This window comes from Spea bombifrons, chromosome 5 (genome assembly GCF_027358695.1).
Source record: "Spea bombifrons isolate aSpeBom1 chromosome 5, aSpeBom1.2.pri, whole genome shotgun sequence".
Lineage (NCBI taxonomy): Eukaryota > Metazoa > Chordata > Amphibia > Anura > Pelobatidae > Spea > Spea bombifrons.
In genome coordinates, this window is record NC_071091.1 from 95,931,281 (window position 1) to 95,953,504 (window position 22,224).

General features: G+C 39.1%; 1 protein-coding gene across 1 annotated transcript in view; it reads right to left on the reverse strand.

The window, feature by feature from the left end:
• STK3 (serine/threonine kinase 3) overlaps nt 1-22,224 on the reverse strand; it is an 87,253-nt gene that overhangs the window by 53,286 nt on the left and 11,743 nt on the right. The window contains exons 3-6 of the mRNA XM_053466776.1: nt 20,076-20,204; nt 18,982-19,096; nt 15,877-16,041; nt 15,619-15,786 (exon numbers count right to left, since the gene is read on the reverse strand). Of these exons, the coding sequence (XP_053322751.1) occupies nt 15,619-15,786; nt 15,877-16,041; nt 18,982-19,096; nt 20,076-20,204 (577 nt within the window). The remainder of the gene's footprint in view (nt 1-15,618; nt 15,787-15,876; nt 16,042-18,981; nt 19,097-20,075; nt 20,205-22,224) is intronic.

Here is a 22,224-nt window from a genome sequence, read left to right on the forward strand (position 1 = left end):
CAGCAGAAGTTTCATGCCCTGTGGTGGTTGAGCTGCACACCATTTGGAATTAATAACACCTACTCTGTGCAGAAATGACCCACGGCGGAAGTAAAGACCATCTATATTTTTTTTTTGCCCCAAAACAGTTCCTTAACAGCAGCAATCACGCTAGTAACTCGGTATGGCTTTGAAAGGAACGCCTGCTCATTGCTAACAGATGTCTGTGGCACATTTTCCTTAGAATTATTGAACAACTTTTCTTTCACTTTCATCACAAATTAGCCAATGATTTCTGAAAGCACCTGAAAAAGTTATAAGATTGCAGGCCTGAAGGCAAGGCATGCACCGGCGAAACCTAAACCGTCACAGCTGTCACTCGCACTCAGCACAAACGCGCCCTCTGGCACGCCAAACTTATTAGGTCTTAATTATAACACATTCGGCTTACTACAAAATTAATAAGATCAAACTAAACGCAAATATTACAGAAAGTCATATTTTAGGATAAAACCACTTGCTGTGGGATCATTAAAATCAGTGGCCCATAAATTAAGAAAAAGCTATTAAACCCGAAAACGGTTAAATCGCATACCTTTCAACGGTATAATAAAACACATTATATATCTATCATACGTATAAACTATTATATATTACTGTCACAGCTATCTGCATCACCCATTAAAACTTGCTTGTAACTTTTGCTTTTGGTATACTTAGGTTTACTGTTCCTCGCGAAGCTAACATTTGTGGCAAAACTGGCATGCGTAAGAAATTTCACGTAGTGAAGGTATCTCCCCTCCCAACACACTCTTCAGATGGGGAGGAATAATCAAGAATATATCGTGAGAACAGGATGTTTGGGACGGCTTCCATTGATTTATAGAAAGGTTGGTTTCCAATATATTGCTCATTTTAATCTGTAAACACCATCACATTGGTTTACTGTATAGTAGGAAATTTGACGGATACCATTGAACCCTTAAAGGGCCGCGGACATACACAATAGGTACCCGACAGAGTGGATAGAGGTCAATCATGTAGTCTCTGCGTGGAGCATGCTGTGACATTACAGAATGTTATTTGTTGTGCGGCGGGGCTGCACGGGGACCACAACCTGCTTCTTCACTATCCGCATCCATTTTGGCTGCTCATGCGCGAACGGAGCTCTCGTTAGACTCCCTGGACGTCTCATGTGAGCTGGCGCAGTATAACTCCATCCGCATGGGTGAGCAGGGTATGCGTTCAACTGAGCTGAAATGCATAGAGGGGATTCTGATATATCCCTCCATATATATGTAAAGGGAGGAGAATATTGTTGTTAATAATCAGGTCTGTATTTTAGAAGAATCAGCATTTATGTAATATATCTCTTTCATCATGCTAAAAATAAACACTCTAGCAATGAGAGATAAACAGATAGCAACTGTTATCCGGCATGTATTTTATTGTATATGTTCAAATTTTCTAGATCAAGGGGCAAGGACTGCGTTGACACATTTGTGTATAAAGGTGTATTAACCTTAGGGTTGAGCAACCCCTCCTGCCACGCAGGTACCCCATTAATGGCGTCCAGGGAAGGCTTTAATTTGCAAGAGGGTCTCTTTTGGGTTAAAATGCAGAGCACTCCCAGTGATTCAGCTCCTTGGTAAGCAATATAGCCGTGAGAAATTACATGGGACTCGGCAAACTGGGGGTGCTTTTACGTAGCGTCAGGCTTAACAATATATAGCCATATAATGTGACAGAATCCCCAATATTTATGCCTCAGATAGTTTTTTTTGAATGGTATTTGCTGGGTATGTGCTGAATTGGTTGTAAAATATAAAGCAGTGAAAGCACTGAAGTCCAGTCCCCGGTAATCTCAGTTCTGAGTAAACATATATCGATCACCAACATATCATATACTTATATCGCAGAGTACTTAACAATGAAACCTTTGTTTATGTTTTATAGTGGGTTGTACTATCGTAAAACCATATTCCAAGTCCTATAAATAAATAAAAAAAAGTCACACTTGTCCCCAGTTGAAAGGTGGAGATAATTAACCTGGAATTTTTACTGTCTGCAACTGGTTGTTTATAGAGGGCATAAAAAAAAAGAAAAATTGTGCTGCAAGTTATAGTTTGAATGAGATATGCGCTGGACACATTCTCCTAAGATAAAGGTAGTAACATGTACACATTCACTAGTCACTTATATTTACTCATCTTGCCACATGAGATTCGGGGGGCCCTTTGAACATACAGAGCCTCATTCTTCCCCTAGCTAATAACTAATTTAAACATGGATAGCTTACATCGTTACATATTTGTTCATAAAACTAGCTACAGCTTGAGCTTTTTTTGTGCTTTCCAGAGTGATTAATAAGAGGTATTAACGACTCCAGTGATGTCACCATGACATCATAAGGAGAACCATCCAGTTTAAAGAAAATGCCCCAAAAATGTAAATACATGAAAAAAATAGTGCCCTTCCCTCTAGAAATACATAAAAGACTTTTGGCCAAAGTACAAAAAGATGAAAAACATGTATATAATGTTCGGAGGCATTTTAAAACCTTTTAAATTAATTAGTGTATACTAAATATTTTTCACCATATATTTTTTTATGATATGATCAATAATGGTATCTATCCCATAAAAAAAATATATGATTTGTGTGAATAAAGTAAATTAGAAAAAAAAAAGATCCCAGCTAAACAAAAAAAAAAAAATGCAGAAATGTTAAAACAGCCATCGTCACAAAGAGTACAAAATTGGAAAAAAAACAGTCTGTCACGAAGGAGTTAAGATCTGTGGGGAAAGGGACTTCAGCAGAACGTGGAGGACTTCCTTTGCATTGCTGTGCACCATCAGCTTAGTTTGGTCGCAACGTAAACAAGATATAACATGACTGCCAACAATGGCAACACTTTCACTAAAGTATTTTTTTAATGATGCCTTGAATTGGAATGATTGCCACTAGGTGGCATGCTTTGAGTCCAAATAAATAAATGAGGAAAGAGAATATATATAACAAGAGGGTTGTAACTAAAAGCAGAAACAAAAACAGAGGGGGGTGGGGGACTCCCCCCCACCCCCCTCTGTTTTTGTTCCTGCCATATTAAAAAAATAATAATCAGAATAGTTTAGGACTGAAATTCATCCACAATCTGCCAAAGTAAAATACATAAAATTAAAACCCAACTTGCAGAAGGCTATTTCCTGAGAGACTGTCAATATAAGGGTATAAGAAAATGAAAAAAAAAATAAGACATAACCTGAGCTGTATGAGCTATATTTTTACACAATACTATAATGAAGGCAAAATATGTAACTTTTTATAATTATTGTTAAAAAAATGCAAGAGCGGTACTATTGTTAATAAAGCACTTTGGTTAAATTGTCCATCAATTATAATAACCTAAACCGAGGAGTCTTCGCCCAGTCCAGATGGAACAGGTTACTTGCTATTAGGAGGAAAAAAAACCTGATGTTTCCAACTCTACCATCTGCAAAGACCGGCAAGTCACAACCAAGGGGAATACTTTGGGAATAGCTCATATACCAAGCCCTTTAACCCCTTTAGCTTCAAGAAGGACCAAAGGCTATGCAAACATGACTGAAGGTTATGTTCACAAACTGAAACATTACCATGCACGTGAGAACAAAGTCAATCAGGAATAAAATGAGAAAATGTAAAAATGAATTCAGCGATTTCCCATGGTGCTTTATTTGCAGTGCGAAATAAATCAAGTGCTATGAAATAGATACATTTTAGACAATTTGAGTAAAAATGAGGAATATCCCTGCATTTAAAGCCATATAAATGGAGGTTTGGATCAAAATCAGCTAAAGAAACGTGTGATATGGTTGCATGTCACTAACATGTTACTTACGGCTAATTTACAAGCCATAAGACTTGTATATAAGTAAACTTTATGAACGCATATTACTCAGAGAAATACTTTAGCTGGAAAATGTTCCTCTGACTTCTAAATTGTACGTTAAAATTAAACAAAAGTATAAACTGAGCTAGAAAGGAATGGTAAATAAAAAAAATAAATAAAAATAAAAAAAAAAAATCCCCCCACACTCCAACTACAATTTTAGGCTAGGTTTCCACTTGGGTTTTTGTCCGGCGTTTTTTTCTTGATGAAAAACGCCAGGAAAACTGCCAAGAAAACTGCCGCTGCATTTACCTGCGTTTTGGCGTTTTTTCTGCAGTTTTTTCTGGCGTTTTAGCCTTTCTGTGGAAATTGCTTTTTTTGACCTTAGGCAGTTTTTCCAGCCTTTACAAGTTAGAAGTTTCACCCAGCTAAAAGGGATTAGGATAAATGGCAAGTATCTGCCCTCTCCTGCTGTCATTTACTTGGTAGACCCTTGTGTCTCTTTTCTGTGGTTTGTAAGGCATGCTTTATTTCGAATGTCTGCTCCTCTGGGAAGATTGGCCCCAAATGATGATGCAAATTGTTTGCTGTTGCTTTTGGCACGCAGGATCCGGTCGCGTATGTTTGTTTGTAATGGCATGTTTGTTCCAAATGGTGTAAAATTCAATATGAACCAGTCCAGGACTTTGTTTTGTGTGAAACTGTTTGTTTTCAGCCTATTTCTCGTAGGACACACAGATACTGGGTCCATCCTCTGCATTGTAACTGTGGAAAAAACGCCATAAAAAACGCCAAGGCAATAAACCCACATGGCTTTTTCATGGCGTTTTTTCTCTCCCATAGACTTCTATTGGAGAAAAAAAGCCAAGATTTCTTGCAAAAAACGCCAGAGTGTCAACATGCTGCAGTTTTGAAAAACTGCCACAGAGCCCAAAAAAGCAGAAAAACGCCAAAGAGGACTGAAAAAACGCCAAACAGAAAAACGCCAAGTGGAAATGGCATTTTGCGATTTCCCATTGAATTACAGCTAACATCTGGCTGCATGCGTTTTTCACAAAAAAACGCCAGGTGGCGCTATTGGCGTTTTTATAGGCGTTTTTAGCAAAAAAAACCCAAGTGGAAACCTAGCCTTAGTCCTAATTTAAGATCTCATAAAATGCTGTAAAGGCAGAAGTATAAAAAGCAAGAGATTTTTATCTTAATACATTACTTCATATGCTAGACATAGAATGTCACGTAAACATATTGAAGCTACCAAAAGGCTCATCTATGGTAGAAGTTAAGGAATAAATTGTCTTGGCTTCCAGTGACGAGGCAATGCAGTCAGCTCGCACAAAAGCTTTACTGTCAAATTCAGTAAGACCCCAGATCCCTGACTGTTGAGTAAATAATGTAGAACATAAGGCTATCATCCCATGATGTGGTAGAGTTCCATATCAAACATTGTGTAATGATATTTGTCACTAATTTCAGGCAGACTTCCATCAGAACTCCATGAACTGTAAAATGGAACTTACTATATAGGATTCTGAATATGGGAATAATTAGTGTTTGTTTGCAAGCAAGCCTAAATAGGAAATCTCCCCAGGGAGTTTCTCCATGTTCATAACATTAGTTAGTAGTTTTCAGGAAACCTCAGCTGATAGAGTAATTGCGTTTCTACTACTATACACGGGATGCCCACGTAGAGTTTTATTCTCTTTGGTTCAGTTATATGCAGTGTAACTGAGCTGTATCCTTGCAGAATAACCTATGTACAATACTCAACTGGTCACGAATATAACCATCAGAAGACAAAACGTGAAACACGTCTCTAACAAAAAATTACAAATTCACCATTAACTTAACTCACAGGCTCGCCAGCAGGTTCTTCATACCCCCATCCTAAAGTCCTAATTCCAGATTAAAATTTCAGTAAAATGGTTTTCATTGCCAGTGACAATAACCTTCAAATAGTTTGAACCAGTAACAAAATAAAACAAACAGCAAAACCAAGTCATACCACATAGGACCATGTTGGACAGAACTATCTGGTAAATATTACTTTTCCAAATGTTACACTTCATAGCTCAGTCTATGCAAAGGTATTAACAAAATACATTAGCATGCGGCAACATATGGAGTTTCTTTAAACAAAACATTTAATATGTATATGTAGGGAGCTGGGGACTCTTTACCTAATGTATCAGTCTGTCAATTCTAGTTTTGTCAAACCACTTGAAGGCACTGTGCTTTACAACTCCCCCCACATACACAGTCATGAAGAACTATCTTCAGTGTAAAGCAGAACAAGGAGTCCTGGAAGTGATGGTGTGGCCCCCACAAAGCCCTGATCAACATCATCGAGCCTGTCTGGGATTACATGGAGAGAAGCAACTGAGGCGCCTAAATCCACAGAAGAGCTATGGTTAGTTCTCCAAGACGTTTGGGACAACCTACCGGCCGAGTTCCTTAAAAACTTGAGTGTAACTAGAAGAGTGGATGCTGTTTTGAAGGCAGAGGGTGGTCACCAAATATTGATTTAGATATTTGTTCACTCACTTTGCATTTGGAATACTCGTGTGTTATCTGGGTGCCGCATCTAGTGTATTATTGGATATACACAAGTATAGGCGGCATCCGGATAATAAACAATTACCGCCTTCTGTCAAAATTTTACCCTATACTGCTATTTTCACCACATGTTCTCGCAATGTCAATATTTTGTATTCATGCAAGAAAGCTCGTTTCTTATATTTTTGTATATTGTGTAATTTATTCACAATGTAAACATTGCACAGAGAATGAAGTCATTTATGAAATAACGGTGAGGCAGCTTTAGACCGAAAAAAGGCCAAGGCTCTGCCGTATAATTCTTTCAACTAAAAGGGGTTAACAAGCCGAACAGCAGGCAACATCTGTCAAGGAACCAAATGGTTCTTTCGGCCACAGTGACTTCCCCTCTGCCAGTTCCTTTCATATTTCAGGGTGGTCTACAAACCCATTTTGATAGCGCTGTTGTTGCCAAGGACACTAAATGGAAACAGGTGCGATCAAATTGTAAATTAAAAGATTTTGCTGAGCTTCAAAACTACCTGAAGTCATGTTTCCATGAACCCGTCCATCGCAACTACTGCACAAAAATAGAAGAAATGTTTTAACAGGAAAGGGATTATAAATTGCCTGTGGACCATCACATTTTAACTGGAGAAATTCAGATTGATTGTGGAACTTTCTCTTTGAATATTTTGCTTTGCATTTAAACATTTCTATTAAGTGTTTTAAAGGAATCCAACCTGCCACAGAACTTAAAGAAGGAGCTAAGGTGCAAGATACTATTTGTTTTATGGGGTACATATTTTAATATATATATATTTTTTTATTATTATTTTCTTTTCTTTTTTTTTTTTTAAAGAAAAAGCATTCATTTCACAGCACAAAAATGTATTAATTAAAAATAACCTGTGTTTACAAATCCCTGTCATCATACCAAAGACCAGATTTTATATTAAAGAGGCTAAAATGTCATATATATTGTGATAGCAATGAAATAAAGTTTATGCCATCGGCACATCAGTTGAATGGTCTAGAAAATGCAACTACAGCAAAAACACATTTCAGGTGAAGAACTCGCCTACAGTTTTATGTTTTTTTGGGGGGTTTGGGGTCAATACAATCTCTCAAGGAAAATGACACAGAACAGGCAAGTGAAAGGGTGCAGTCGGGGGCTACAACAGTCTGCGATTCACTGCACGTTATGTATTTATATATTCCAAACACTATGTACTTATATGCAATGTATACACATAGGTATAAGTATAATATTCCCATACATATGCAAATGTGTATAAAGAAATATAGATTGTTAAATATGAAAGGGATGCTGACATAAATATGCAAGTAACTTTAACCACCCAAACCTAAACTAGATGATTTTCCATGATGAAGAACACGTGCTCATTAGCCTGGAATTCGTATTAAGAATCCCTATCAAACAACTACCAACCAGCATTCAGCAGCACTTTGCAATTTACGCATTACTTTGAAAGTAATACCCCAACTTTAAACATTTGTGTATTAAGCCCTTTATGTAAATATATCAATGGGAACATGGTGCAGTTTTGGAAAAGATTAGCACTTGTAAGAATGTGAGCTATTCCTCCTAAATATACAGTGCCTCCTATAAAGTAACCAACATCCAGTTAGCCTTCGCTTACCGTAGGTAAAGTTTCATGTTAAGCCGTGTATGTGTGTAATTTTTGAATTATAGCACTGATTCACTGCTTACTTTGAAAGTGATTAATCAAAGTCAAGGCAAAACCAACCATCAAATGGGGCATGTTTCAAATTTCCTCTTTTTATACGAGTATGGGTTTATATACATGTATAAGAAGGAGAGAGAGCGAAAGAGATGAGTTTATTCCTTTTAATCAAAACAGCATTTCCAAACACAAGTACATGCATCCCATTTAATACCAATTAGCTTCCAATTGCTGTCTGACGTTTGCTTTGCTCTCGGTTTCTGCTACTTGATTACACATTCCTAGCTTAATCCGTCCATTGAAGCCCACACAACCGATACCGACCAATTTATAAACCTCTGCTCCCAATTCAAGATGCAGCCGGAGGACAAGCAACTCAAAATAGCGACTGTGTCAAGGATACCAGTTAATAGAGAGCTCCATACCCCTTATTGTTCTTTGGAGAGATCCTACAATGGACCACACGCCATCACAAACAAAAAACCAATTCTGACCAAACCACAGCAAAATTCAAAGATAGCCCTGCTTCCTAATGTTCACCGAGAGTGCCGTGACACGCTACATGCTCGTCATATTCCAGTGAACTCAACAGCATAATTCCTTTCTTCAGGCAAGGATGCCCAATGCACAGCCTACGGACAGTTTAAGCAAACAAAATGGGCAGCACACTACGGACCATATGCTTAACCAGTATGATAAAAACAGACCGATGTACAAAGCCTCTGAAGGGGCCAAGATGGCCCAGGAGAAACTCTGTAAAAGCCCTCCACCTTCCATTCACTGCATTTCCTATCAAATATGGCATCTCATAACACGGCGCTTACCAGCATGCCATCTTCCCACAATACAAGATTACCCCAGAGATTTCACAGCAGGACAAAGGTCTTTGTAAAATAACTCATCCGCCTCCCTCTAACTGCCCCCTGCCTTTTTAAAGCAATTACTTTGGGTACTATCTAGAAAGTGGAGTAATAGACCTGAGGGAGAGAACTAAATAATTGAAAGATTGCCATCTAATGCAAATCACTTTGCTCAGTGTATACATAGGTGGCTTCTACAATGCAATCACTCATAGAAAATACAGTAAAACCAAAGGCTTCAGTCTCTGCTGCTATAGCGGAGGCGGACGTCACCCTTACATCCTTTCAACGTCTCGCACTGCTAGGAGCAAGATTGATGGAGTTTGATAGAGCAAGATTCCTCCCATGAGGCCACTGTGGGAAGCTGAAGCAGCAAGGTGATACCTCCCATCGGGCCTTTTCTGGAGATGAATATATTGTAGGTTTTCCAGGCTTTTCGTGTTAGCGGGTGGCATGCATGGGGTATGGGGAACACATCTGATTCAAGCAGTAAGTGATATTACTTTGAGAACCTGGCTCTGGATTTAACAAAACAACAGAACAAAGCCAACTGATCGCTTCGAGGAACTTTCTTCAGGGTGCCTTTATTTGGATTCAATAAAATACCTTAAAATAATATAACTGTTACTGTCTATCCAACTAAAGAAACAGTTACCATGCATTTCAAATGTATAAAAACAATAATGACTTTATATATAATATATATCATACACATACAGACTGCGCTTAAAGCGTACTAGAAATGAACGACCTCTAAGGTACATAACGGATTCCTGTGTATTTTGGCAGGTGAAAGCAATCCTAAATAAGGAAAACATCTGGAATGTTTTCTTTTTCCCAGTGATTTGCACAGCTTGAAGGATGAATTTATAATCTGTTCATATGCATGCCACATCTCCTAGCTAAAGCTAATTATCCTTATTTAAATTATACAACTTGGTTCCTAGTAAAACAATGTTACACAAATATGTAAATTGATTGTGCAGCATGATAAGACTACGTGAGAGCTTTCACACCCCATAAATGTTGCTTTAAAACCAAATATTTACATTTTCCAAAATAATGTGACCTGACAAGGGGTGTATAAATGTATATATATGAATCGTGGTTTTAATTCACCATAAGCTTTCATTACTCCTAGAGCCTTACACTATGAACAAATAATCAAGTCCACACTCAAACTGCATTTCCTAGAACAGTTTCATTTGTATCAACTTCATACGACATATTGTACTAAATAGACGTTCGGGTTTCACACAATGGTTGAAACAGCTGCCAAAGATATCAACACTTTGAGGCCTAATCCGTGAGATCCTTGAAAGGTCTGAACTTTTATTAAAAAAAATAAAAAAATAAGTGCAACCAGGGCCGGCCATCTTTGCCTTACGTATGTATCAGCCTTTGTCAATCTTGGTTCTTCTTACCACATGCCATGTCTTCTGCGTGTACATATTCTAAATGTGATAAGGGAAAACCTAGTTTCCTTACTGAGTTTATCTCGATAGACTGTAATATATAGTATAAACTGGTAGATAAACTCCTCCATGGATGAACCAGCCCATGAAAATATGAAGCAAAATACGACGAGTGGGAAAAAAAACAGGAGCCCCATCTCAAACCAAGAACGGACAGCGCTGAAATATTCTCACTTGGACCATTACTGAGGAGGCCTCACCACTACCATATGAGACTAAGCCCACCCATCAGGGCCGTCCTGTCCCGAAACTCACGGCAACCACAGACGTACATTTTGGCCTCTCATGGCCCGGCTGGTATCCCTCTAGGTGCAGTGAGACTACCCATGCGTTTCGGGACTGGACTGCCCTGATGGGTGGACCAGTCTGATATACTAATGGAGAGGCCTCCTCTGTAATGGTGCAAGTAAGCAAAACAGCAGTGATTCCCTCCTAAGTAGGCGCCTTCTTACAGTGCAGGCTATTTCAGCGTTCTTGGTCTGAGATGGGGCTCTTTGTTATTTCTCATGATACTCACTCACCTTCTGAAGGCTCAGCCTGTCACCAACGCGGTGCACAACCTTGCGTTCCAGTTTCAAAATAAATGGTGGATTATGCATTTTAAAATGGTATAAAAAGCTATACTTCTGCCTGAGAAAATATATAAATTGTGTGGTTACACTAAACACAAAAAGGGCCACTCTCCTCCGGTCAGCTCCAGCACTAGCCTCTTCACACCCCGTGCACATGATTTCAATGAGATTGCTGTCCTGACACAACGATTGGCTGCTTCGATCAGTGGCTAGCATATTCAGGACACAGAGAAGGAGGTCAGTTGCAGCAGCAGGGCAGACTTTATTTTCATTTTTGAAGAAAAAAAACACAAAAACACTGGGTATGACTGCCCCTTTAAGCTACTCTCTCTTTGACCAAGCATGTGGTCAGCCTGTAATTCCTGCGTCTTTAACGTCAACATATAATTTAGGTACATTTCTATGAGTAGCTGAAGTGCGGTTATCAAAAGGAAGCAATGCTTGTTTGCAAGGAATCCACCATTTCCTCTCTGCCAAAAACACTTGTTTAAAAAGTCGTGTAAGATTTCTATTTAAAGCCTCAGCTTGGCCAAGTAGGAAATGGCCTGCTGGCAATAGATTAGCTTTGTGGCAGTGCCAACCAGCCTCCGGCTAAACCGTGTGTGCAGGACCATTTCAACATGCACTCCCGAGAAACAAAAACTATATTTTACATAAATAGTGCAGAGCGTGGCACCTGGCCAGGAAAAGCAAAGGAAATTTGCATTGGCTTTCATGCTCACCATTATCAGCGCAATGTTATAACTCAAACTAAATCTAAATAACTCAACACATGTCCAGGAAGCTTGTAAGGTCAAATCAGATAAGCACGAAATAAGCAATGGGATATACAGATAGAATAAGAAGAAGAAGAAAAAAAGAGCAGAGGGAAAACATGCAACACTCCTGAGATAAGAGATAGATGGGTTTGCAATGGTCTAAAGCTCTGAGTTTTTTTTTTGTTTTTGTTTTTTTTTTTAAGAAGGGGCATGTGTCAAGGAGATCAATACGGAATATCTTTTGAAAGACATCTATACTTTAGCGAGAGAGCACTACTTAAAGAAGAACCCAACCGAAAAGATCATCTGGTGCTCTTCAGCGTCTTCCCTCATGGCCTGGAAGCCTCCTGGGCCTCAGAACACTGCGGCGACGATGTTGCATACAATGGAAAATTAAAATATGCAATATATATGTATTAATTTCCTCATTGTGTATATCTATGGATGCAACTATCATAAAAGGGAAGAAAATATTCTTAATATACAGTCATGTAGATTAGCATTGAGAGAAATATGGTTTTATCTTGTTGTTTTTCAGCAGGCTGTTGTCGTCACTCGTGATATATTGGGAGACTTTCTCTGTTCAAACATCATACTTAGATTATTCTTTATGGCAGTGCTAACAAAGTCCCTCCTGGCTGGGTGACTAGAACTGAGCCAATACGAAGCTGCTTGAAAACATTAAATTATTCAACAACAACAAAAAAAAGGTAATTTTGGACACCTGTAAGAGAAAGAAATAGTGGGATCTAATCTTTAACGTGTTTCAGAACATTCATGTAGATTGTTGTTGCAAGGTGGTTGAGGGTAACGAACATAATTTTAAGACAAGGAACTTATTAGACATGCTAGTTTGCTAGTTCTGTCACAGATCAGTCCACTCTACAAGTACAATGTCATGTTTTATAGCCTGGATGTTAATCTGCACTGACACCCCACCAAAGAGATCCATAATATGACATGCGTCAACACCTTTTTCAGCACAAGACAGCTAGGCACATGTCATTGATTAACAAAGGTTTGCATTTTTGTTTCCGTTCCACTTTAAATTGTCTAAAAATAACCTCCGTAAATGATGACTGTGACATTTCTGGCTCAAGTCAGCGTCTTGCTTTCAGGGTTAGGCGTGTTGAGAACTGAGGAGAGAGAGATGTCCACGGGTAATCCAAAATATTGAAATTTATGTAAAAACTAAAACTGGCTACTTGTATATTCTGTAATAGCGAACCACACGAGTCTGACGCAAAGTTAACAGACACTATTTTCATGACTGATTAACTTACTTGTCCGTAATGCACGGCTTAACTGATTACCAATATTAAAAGAACGCTAATCCTTCCAAACAGCCAATGACCTTTCTTTTTTTATATGGTTATTATCTCCAAAAATCCATGTTGGAAAATTACCCTTTAACTTTTTGTAACCGGTGGGTGTATCTAAGTGCAATTAAGTGCTTTGAGTGAATCCAGCTGTTCACTTGATGATTACATAAAACTTAAAAATATTACCACTGAAAATCAAGCTAGAGCAATCAAATAATTAATCTGCAATCAATACGACGACCTGCTCAATGAACAGATTTTCCGTTTCATACCAACCCACTGATTATGGGGGAGGTTTACTTGCTTTCTTTTGTCGTTAGTATACCCCTACTCGGCTCCACAAAGTACAAAGGAGTAACTCTCTGAATGCCATGTTACTTAAAGGATATTGCGGGACAATTCTCACACCTCCACCGTACTCTGGGAATTTAGTTCTGACACAAATGGTCCATTCCACAAGGCAAACAAAAATAATAATTATATATTATATAAAAACCTGTATAGTGTTCTTCATAATATTAAGAAGAATATGATCTACACCCCCATGACCTGTCCCGTTATAAGTTTTATCAGTTTTACAGAAAATCCACACGTAGAAATATTTTTCCAATGGGTTTCATTGCACTTTATTACCTTTGAAACTATAGATCTATAGTTATATATAGGCTCTTAGATATATATATCAAGTCCAGTCATGTGATGTGGAAGGAGAACGTGGAAGACAGCTGAAGTCCACCGCACTCAGAGCTTTTTACAAATGTTTGTACCGTATTGGCTCGGATATAGGCCGCACCCTAAAAGTAGAGGTGCTTTTTTAAAGAAAAAAAACTTCTGCCCCCCCCCCCGAGATATGCTGCCACTCTGCCCCCAAGATGTGCCACCCCCGAGATACGCTGCCACTCTATCCCCCCCCCCCGAGATATGCTGTCACTCTGTCCCCAAGATGTCCCCCCTGCCAGACTTACCGGTGCAGACTCTTGCAGGGCCGGCGGGGGACATCTACGTATAACGCGTATTCAAACTTGCGGTGTCGGCACTTCCGCCGTGGGAAGTACCGGCAAGGAAGATTAACGTACATCGCGCAGACGTTCACCGGCTGCGGCAATGCGAGCATAAACAACCTCCGCTGCCAGCACGATGTGCTTCAACAATATCCCTTGCCGGTACTCCCCCCTGCGGGAGATCTGTATCCTAACCCCGCTGCCTGCCTGGCGCCCGGGACTCCATGTCCCGGGCGTCGGGCGCTAGACCCCGAATATATACGCCGCACCCCCACTTAAAGTGCGGCCTATATTCGGGCAAATACGGTATATATATAACAACTGGTTTTGTTATTCGAGTACTTTACATTATGATTCTTTAGATTTCAGTTGAAAGAGAGAAAGTAACTCCCATCATGTTACGGAGCCGTGGTTACAGCCACATAAACACAATATTTAATAGACGGACAGGCATGTATTTTTGCACACAGACGTTAATTCTACCCCTGAGAACATTCACAGATGATGCTTAAACAACCCCACAGAGCCCTGGAATCCCTGCGGAGGCGATGGGATAGCGCTCGTAATGCAATAAAACCTTATTTCCACTGGAAATCTCTTACTGCAACAATGTCCAGAAACCAGCAATGTAGGCTTGGTATACGCAAACCCAGTGTTACCCCATAAATAAAAATATATTCCTGGAAAAATATCCATCACAGGGAAGTACATGCAAGCACTGGATGTCACGTATAATTATGTGAAGATACCAAGCAGACAATGATAGAATGAAACCAATACAAATATCCATGTCTAGTAACTACACTAAGTATCCCGCCTGCCACGCAAACGTGGTTTAATGATTTAATGAGGAATAATGAAAAAATCTTAGTGTATTTACCAGTCAACATTGGAAAATACATACATAAACACAGAATTTACTTATTGGCACCAACAAAGACTAATTCTTGGCTTTCTAACAGAAAAAAAAGATTGTCGATTTAGAAACGTAACTCATCAAAAATAGAGGTTACTACACCAAGGTAATCAAAACAGATAAACTACTTTGCTTTTTATGAAACAAAATAAAACAGATGAACAAGTGCTAAATAAGACCTGGGAGAAGTATACAAAATGGGCATCCTTGACAAATAAGGCTATTTATTTTTTCCTAGGTACATCAAGGCCTTACAAAACACAGAAAATACAGGATATGAGCAAATGCTGTGACAAAGAACTGTGTTTCTGTGGTTGTTCGCTTCTTTTACTAAGATGTGATTACTAGTATAGTAACCTATTTAAAATGCAGTTGTAAATACTGTATCATACAATTTTCACAATAAAAAAACCGAAAGACAATTGAGAAGGGTTGACGCAGGAATATGGCAAAGACTACGTCACAGAGACCCTTATTAAAAGAATACCGGCTGTATTGGCTGTAATGGATTATTCATGAGAGGACCTATGTATGTATAGATGTGTAAATGCACACACACACACACCACAAAATTAGCTATAATTCTGAAACATTTATGGAATTTAGTAATAATTACATCTTACCCTCATGGGATGAATGTCTGCATATGGAGGCTTCCCTTCTGCCATTTCTATTGAGGTTATGCCAAGAGACCAGATATCTGCCACACAATTGTAGCCAATTTCTTGTATCACTTCAGGCGCCATCCAGAAAGGAGTCCCTATTACTGTATTTCGTTTTGCCATAGTGTCCTAAGAAAGATCACACAACATATAAAAGTCTATGAGAGGCTATACATCACCACTGTTACATGTTAACGTATGGCTTGAAAGGCTACTCACCGTCAGCTGTCCGGCCACACCAAAATCTGCCAGCTTTGCATGGCCTTCAGTGTTCAGAAGAATATTCCCAGCTTTTATATCTCTGTGGATTTTTCTCATAAAATGTAAGTACTCCAGGCCCTTTAATGTGGATTTCAGAATCGTCGCAATTTCATCTTCTGTTAACTAAAAGATTAGAAAGTTTCAAAGATAAGAACGTAGCTTTTTTCCCCCATACCTGAATACATTTCTACTGTAAAATACCCAAGACAGAAGTTGTGAAGGCAACGGTGCTTGCTGAAATCAGCGGGTTGGAACAATCAGCCCTCTTCAGACTCCTGCTTTAGTAAATAAAGCCCCCATCACCAGCAGGCAGACACCTTCCTCTGGTATTAATATAGTGAATTCAGAAAGCTTCACAGGGTATGATAAGTTTGGCTTACCTTGCAGGAGAAGCTCACATATGATTGACCCTTAACGCCTAGTAAAGGGTCTGAGTGAGATAAAGGAATATTCATATAATTCCACAAACGTATGAGGAGTTTGATAATGTATATCGAGTACGACAAGCGCTAGTATAAAAAAAACGCAGAGGTTTCAGAATCCTCACACACACACACACACATATATATTAGACTTGTGCATTTGTATTCGGGAGAACATGAAAACCAACATGAATGTTGCGTTTTCATTGTTCAAATAGAATCCTAAATAAACTAAGACGGTGGCTGGTAAATGAAGACACACAACTTCTTCGTGCTCGTCTTCATAAATATCTCCTAGCTAATCTCTCTGGTCCCTCCCTCTCCCCATACAAGTCACTGCCTCTTGCCTACCTAAAGTCTTTGTAGCATAGCAGGGGTTAACAGGAATCCAGAGGATTCGGCCAGGAGTTAAAGGTCGCTGGAAGGGGCCTCCTATTGCATCAACCAATGAGAGTAGCCTCAGGCAACTGCCTGGGAGTAAGAGGTATTTAAACCTATCTCACAAAGGGCAGGGCAAGGTACACCTAGGAGCAACTTGGCCTGAGGAGACCAGTGGCTTCTGCGTCAGGAGTTAAAAGGTCCGTAACAGCGACTATTGGTCACCAGCAGAGGGCTCATCTGGCATCAACCAATGAAAAGCAGCTGCCCTTCATTGATTGATGCCAGAGGAGCCCCCCTGCCGGTGACCAATAGAGTCGCACTTAAGGACCTTTAAAATCCTGGCACCAAACCCGCTGCTGTTACTGCAGTATTAACCCCTGCTAGAAAGCCAGCAGAAAAGAGAAAAATCGAACACAAAGAACACACATGAATATTCACTCGAAACAAACACGGGAGTGGGTGAATAATCGTGGAATATGAACGTTTTTTTTCTTCCATGAAGACTTGGCTGGAGCCCAAGTCATATAAATATTATAGCTAGATAAGATATGGACATTTACTATAAGAGTTATAGAAGGTGCACATTAAATAGATCCTCAATTTCTTGTAACCTTCTACTAAAAAACAGCAAATCTCTAATCTAATTTAAATAACCTTTACCCAATGAAAACTGTTTTACTACACATATCTGGCCAGCTAGCAATACCAGCACTTTACTCCAGGGGCGGCCATGAAACTCAAGCGTGTATCATAAAAACCAAAAGGTTAAATAATGTCCAAGTGTCTAGTCCATTTACAGTTGCCACTTCAAAGTCCACTGTAAGGTCACAGACTCAAAAATGCAATCACAAGCTCTGCGGCTACTACAGATGTTTCTCCTGAGCAGCTGGAACTTGTACAATACGCCTTATCTGGTACGATCAGCAAACAGCAGAGTTTCTGAAGTTAACATGATTGCAAATCCGGCCATTATAAAACAGGCCGTTTCACCCAAAGATTAAAGGAGACAGAAGCACGGGGGCAAACAATAAAACCGTTAACATGAACTTCATGAGTCTTGCTGCGGGCTACACGGCCAAGTCAATGTATACTGTAGATTTCGGATCGATTTAGCGGAGGTGGTTTTCATCCAGTGTTCATCATATTGAAGGACTTGTATAAAAACATTTACCCCGAACCAATTATATTCTCCCCAGATTGCATGAACTTTCCACCACGGCTGCCACATATAATTTGTTATTTTCCAGTAGTTTCTATTTCTGTGCAGGTCCCGTCTTAAATAATTGAGGGCTTTATCAGATAAGGCTTCCGTGGCAATTTTTTCCAGGACTTTTCCAATTAAGGAGCATTCAGTAAAATGTAATTAATGTTGCTCATTACCTGGCTGGTGTGTATATAGCACAGCAAAAAATCCGTTGAATCAGAATACAAGTCAAATAAAATAAGGTATATTTTGTCAATATCAGCCAAAACCAAAACTTTATATTAATGTAAATCTGAACTATATATGTAATACATATTGTAACACACTGTAATATTGCCATGTATTAATATTTTTCTGAATTACAGTGTAAGGAACAGCTTGTAAAGCCTTTTTTTGGGAAACATCAGCAGCCACGGACAATGATGCTACGAGCTTGAGCCTCCCCAAGCTGACCAAGTACTCATACTTAGAAACTACTCGTATAAAATGGCATTCCAACACTAAATACAACAAAAAGCATCATTGAACTTGCCTGGAAAAAAGTAAAGGTAATCAACTGACTGTTTTTCTAAATTACTTATAACTCCGGTTGTCTTTTTTTATACTGTTCTATTATGTTTAACGATTTGATTAAAAAGCGCTAACATCTCATTTTTTTTGCCAAACACTCCAGTCATCCTTTGCACTTTGATGCATGTGACAGCTTCGAGGTCCATTTAAATTTACATGCTGTCCAAAAAGCAAAAGCATTGAGAGAACCTGCAGAATCCTTTTCCTGCCCTCTAGCTTTTCCCCGCAGGAGACGTGTAGATTTTGGACATGGGGGGGTCTAAGAAGACCACATGAAAAAGCTCCTATAGATTTCCTGCCACATAAGAGGAGTAGAGCTGCAGCTTCTCACTATGGCAAGTACCATTTTAATAATGCAGAGAGTAGTTTAATATGCACTATTCTTTGGAATAGCTCCCAATGACATTAAACTGTCCTTTTAATGTATTTGGTTCTGGTGAAAATATTGTAAACAAGTACAGTGAAAACACAATATTTAAATATTACCGTTTTATTCCTTAGTCGGATGATATCGGAAACAGAGCCAGCTCCGCAGTACTCCATAACAATCCACAAGTCAGTGTTCTTAAAGTAGCTTCCGTAATACTTGACCACATAATGACTAGATACAAGACACAGCAAATGGAATATAAAAATCACAATTAATTACATCTGCACAAAACAAACATTTCCACTAAAGTATACGTACAAAGCATATTAAACATTTAACTCAAACAATGTCATTTACGCCATCAAACTCCTGTGAGTTATCAGGGCTTTGAAATATGTTTGAGATTAATATTTACACAATAACAACCTAGCACATTTGTATCCAGTTGGTAGCCAACGCGCCAGAGACAACCGCCAAATTTTTGACAGCATATGTAGAAGGGCCCATTTTTTTTTTATTTATCACTTAAGTAAATTTGTATATGACACAAATAAATCATTAAGATGAGGATAATAAAATGTGGACTACACAAGAACATCTGGTAACCTCTCACCTGCGCTAGGAACCTGCTTCTACCTCCCTTATTAAGCTTCTTGTTTTAATCCCCAACAGAAAGAACAACATATAGAAGCAGACAATTGACCACTTCCAGATATGTTACTTTTAAGAAGTTGGAATGCATTATTAGTAGATAAAATTGAAGACTGTGCTGAAACAGTGCTTAAAGTTTAGGGGGGGTTAAGTTCACAAATCACCAAGTTTAGAAGTTGCTAGCTGGGGCCACTATAACTCCACCAGTCGGACACTGAAATCACAGAAAGTCACTATTCACTGCACACTTTCAAGGTTCCGTGTTTTCTTCTTGGTGCCCTTCTAACGCTTGAGCCCTTCTCTGATACACCGACATTGGGACATTAACTGTTTCAGTCAGTTCTCTGGTATAATTTCTGCCATTTTCCTATTAATCTTACCTTGTTCTATGGCCCCCTTTGTCAAGTTCATCTGCATCAGGTAAGCTACATGTGTTTTAGTTTAGGGTTGTTAGGCAAGCGTAGAATATAAATGGCCACAAGCTGCCACCAAACCCACACTTCTTTACCGGAGTCAGGTCATGGTGCAAGGTCTGGGCAAATAAGTTTACATCGCTTACCTGTCACACTGCTGCATTATGGATATCTCTTTAATAATTTCTTGAAGGTCAGATTCAACAGGGACTTGTTTAATTGCAACAACTTGCCCCGATTCTTTATGGATGGCTTTAAAGACACTGCCATAGGATCTGCAAGGAAAGATGAAACATGGTTTAGAAATGTTCTATATGCTATGGCATATAAATTCTTATAATGTGCCTTAAAGAGACACTCCAGGGGACCGTGCAGCCCCAAACAACAAAGCATCCATATTACGGTAGTTCAAGGTGCATTTATTTAGTAGAATTAAAAAAAGCAGGAAAGCACGCTTACTAGAATCAATGGGGACGCCATCAGAGCGGTGTGCAGAGAGAGGTCTGCTTGGACCTCGAAAGTTTCACACAAGGCAGTACTGGAGCTGGCCGGTGAAAATAGATTGTGTGTTCACAAACTAAAGGAGCTGGGGAAGTGGGGAATGAAAAATGCATAGGGGGATTTTAATGAACCCTTTCACCTTTTGGCACGGGGTAAATGTTGAGTTAAAGGGAACGCTCGGCTATCATATGATGCTGGAGGGTTCCTTTAACTCACTAGCACTAGGGTATACAACTCGGCCATAACCCTAAAACGGCACAAATGTTATGCTGATAATTCCTCTAGAAACAAAATCACAACCTAGAGTTTAAAAATCATTTAGAGGAAAGGAAAGGACATTTTTTACGATTTTACACAATAAAGATTTTTAGAGCTTTTATGAATTATTTTTTTTTTAACGAAATAATACGTTAACACAACATTTTTGCAAACCCAAAGAGTTATTAACACTATATAGTTATACAGTGTTAAGCAGTGTGAAGCAGTAAGTACCGAACAGAAGAAAATGTACAATAATCAATCTCTTTAATAATATGTATAGGATATCCTTCATAGGTTAACAGATATCCATATAATACGTCTTACTTGATCAATTTATATTCCACTTTCATACTTAATTATTGGACTTGGCCAATTTATCCCTTCCTCAATTTTGGAATCTATTTCCCGGAAAGGGAAAGGGGCACCTATTTAACGCTTTATGGTATTCATTATCCAGTAATAAAAGCTAAGTTGTATTTAAAACACTGGTCTTTGTCTTAAGTATTTACCAATACTGATGTGGATTATTTATTGATGCAAGTACAGTCGCAGAAACATGTTTTACATTTGTTTGTGTTTCTAAGGAACCTGGCCAGGAATAGATCGGAGCTGCCAATGTGCTGTAAGAGAACGCATCAAGGCTTAGGGGAAAGCTGCCAAAACTGTACTCAAAATGATACCAAGCTCCAGATTTGACGACATTACAGTGTCAGCTGGCAATACACAGCGGTTGTATTTTGCAGGTATCCCACCGGTGAGACCCAAGAGGCTCAATGCAGTTGATCTATGTGGGAACTGATCAACAATGGAACAGAAAGTATACAGCTATGATAAAAGTCTTAATTTTATTGAGGGGTCATGAAATCACACAGTGTAAACAGAATGTGAAGAGTGAGGGTTATACTACAAGACACATGGATAATTGGTTAAAGAGTCGTCCATTTCCACTAAACATCCAGGTGGCCAGAGACGTGTTAATCCTTACATTTTACAGCAGAGTTATCAACGCGGGTGTCCATCCCAATTCAGAACAAAAACACCAGGAATGAAAATCTTCACAAGGCCCCTGGGTATCTCGGAAACTTCCCCAAATGAAGTCTCTTACTGTCAGCTAAGGGGAAACCTCCTACATGTGTGCAGCGAGTAGTCCTAGATTTGTCTCCTCCAAGCCGTTTGTACAGATGGGTATATTCATCAAAATAACAGTAAGTTGGAGAGTTGTGGTTGTAACTTCACTTTCATTCTGAAAGGGCAACAGCAGCAGCATTCTCCAAAGTGAGGCGCTGAGCTAGCCCTGTATAATGCATTAATTAACATGTTAGGAGACACTGAGAAATCGTACTGATTTAACTCTGCATTATATAGGGGCTGTCAGCATCTTCTTTCAGGAAGAGCTTATTGGGACTCGACCTCCATAATGTATAGTGAAGTCAAACACAACCCTCCTATTAACTCACTCTTTAGTGAATAGACCCCTGAATTAGAACCATTTTTTCCCCCACGGTATGAGTGAGGCTAATGGCGTTGCACCGA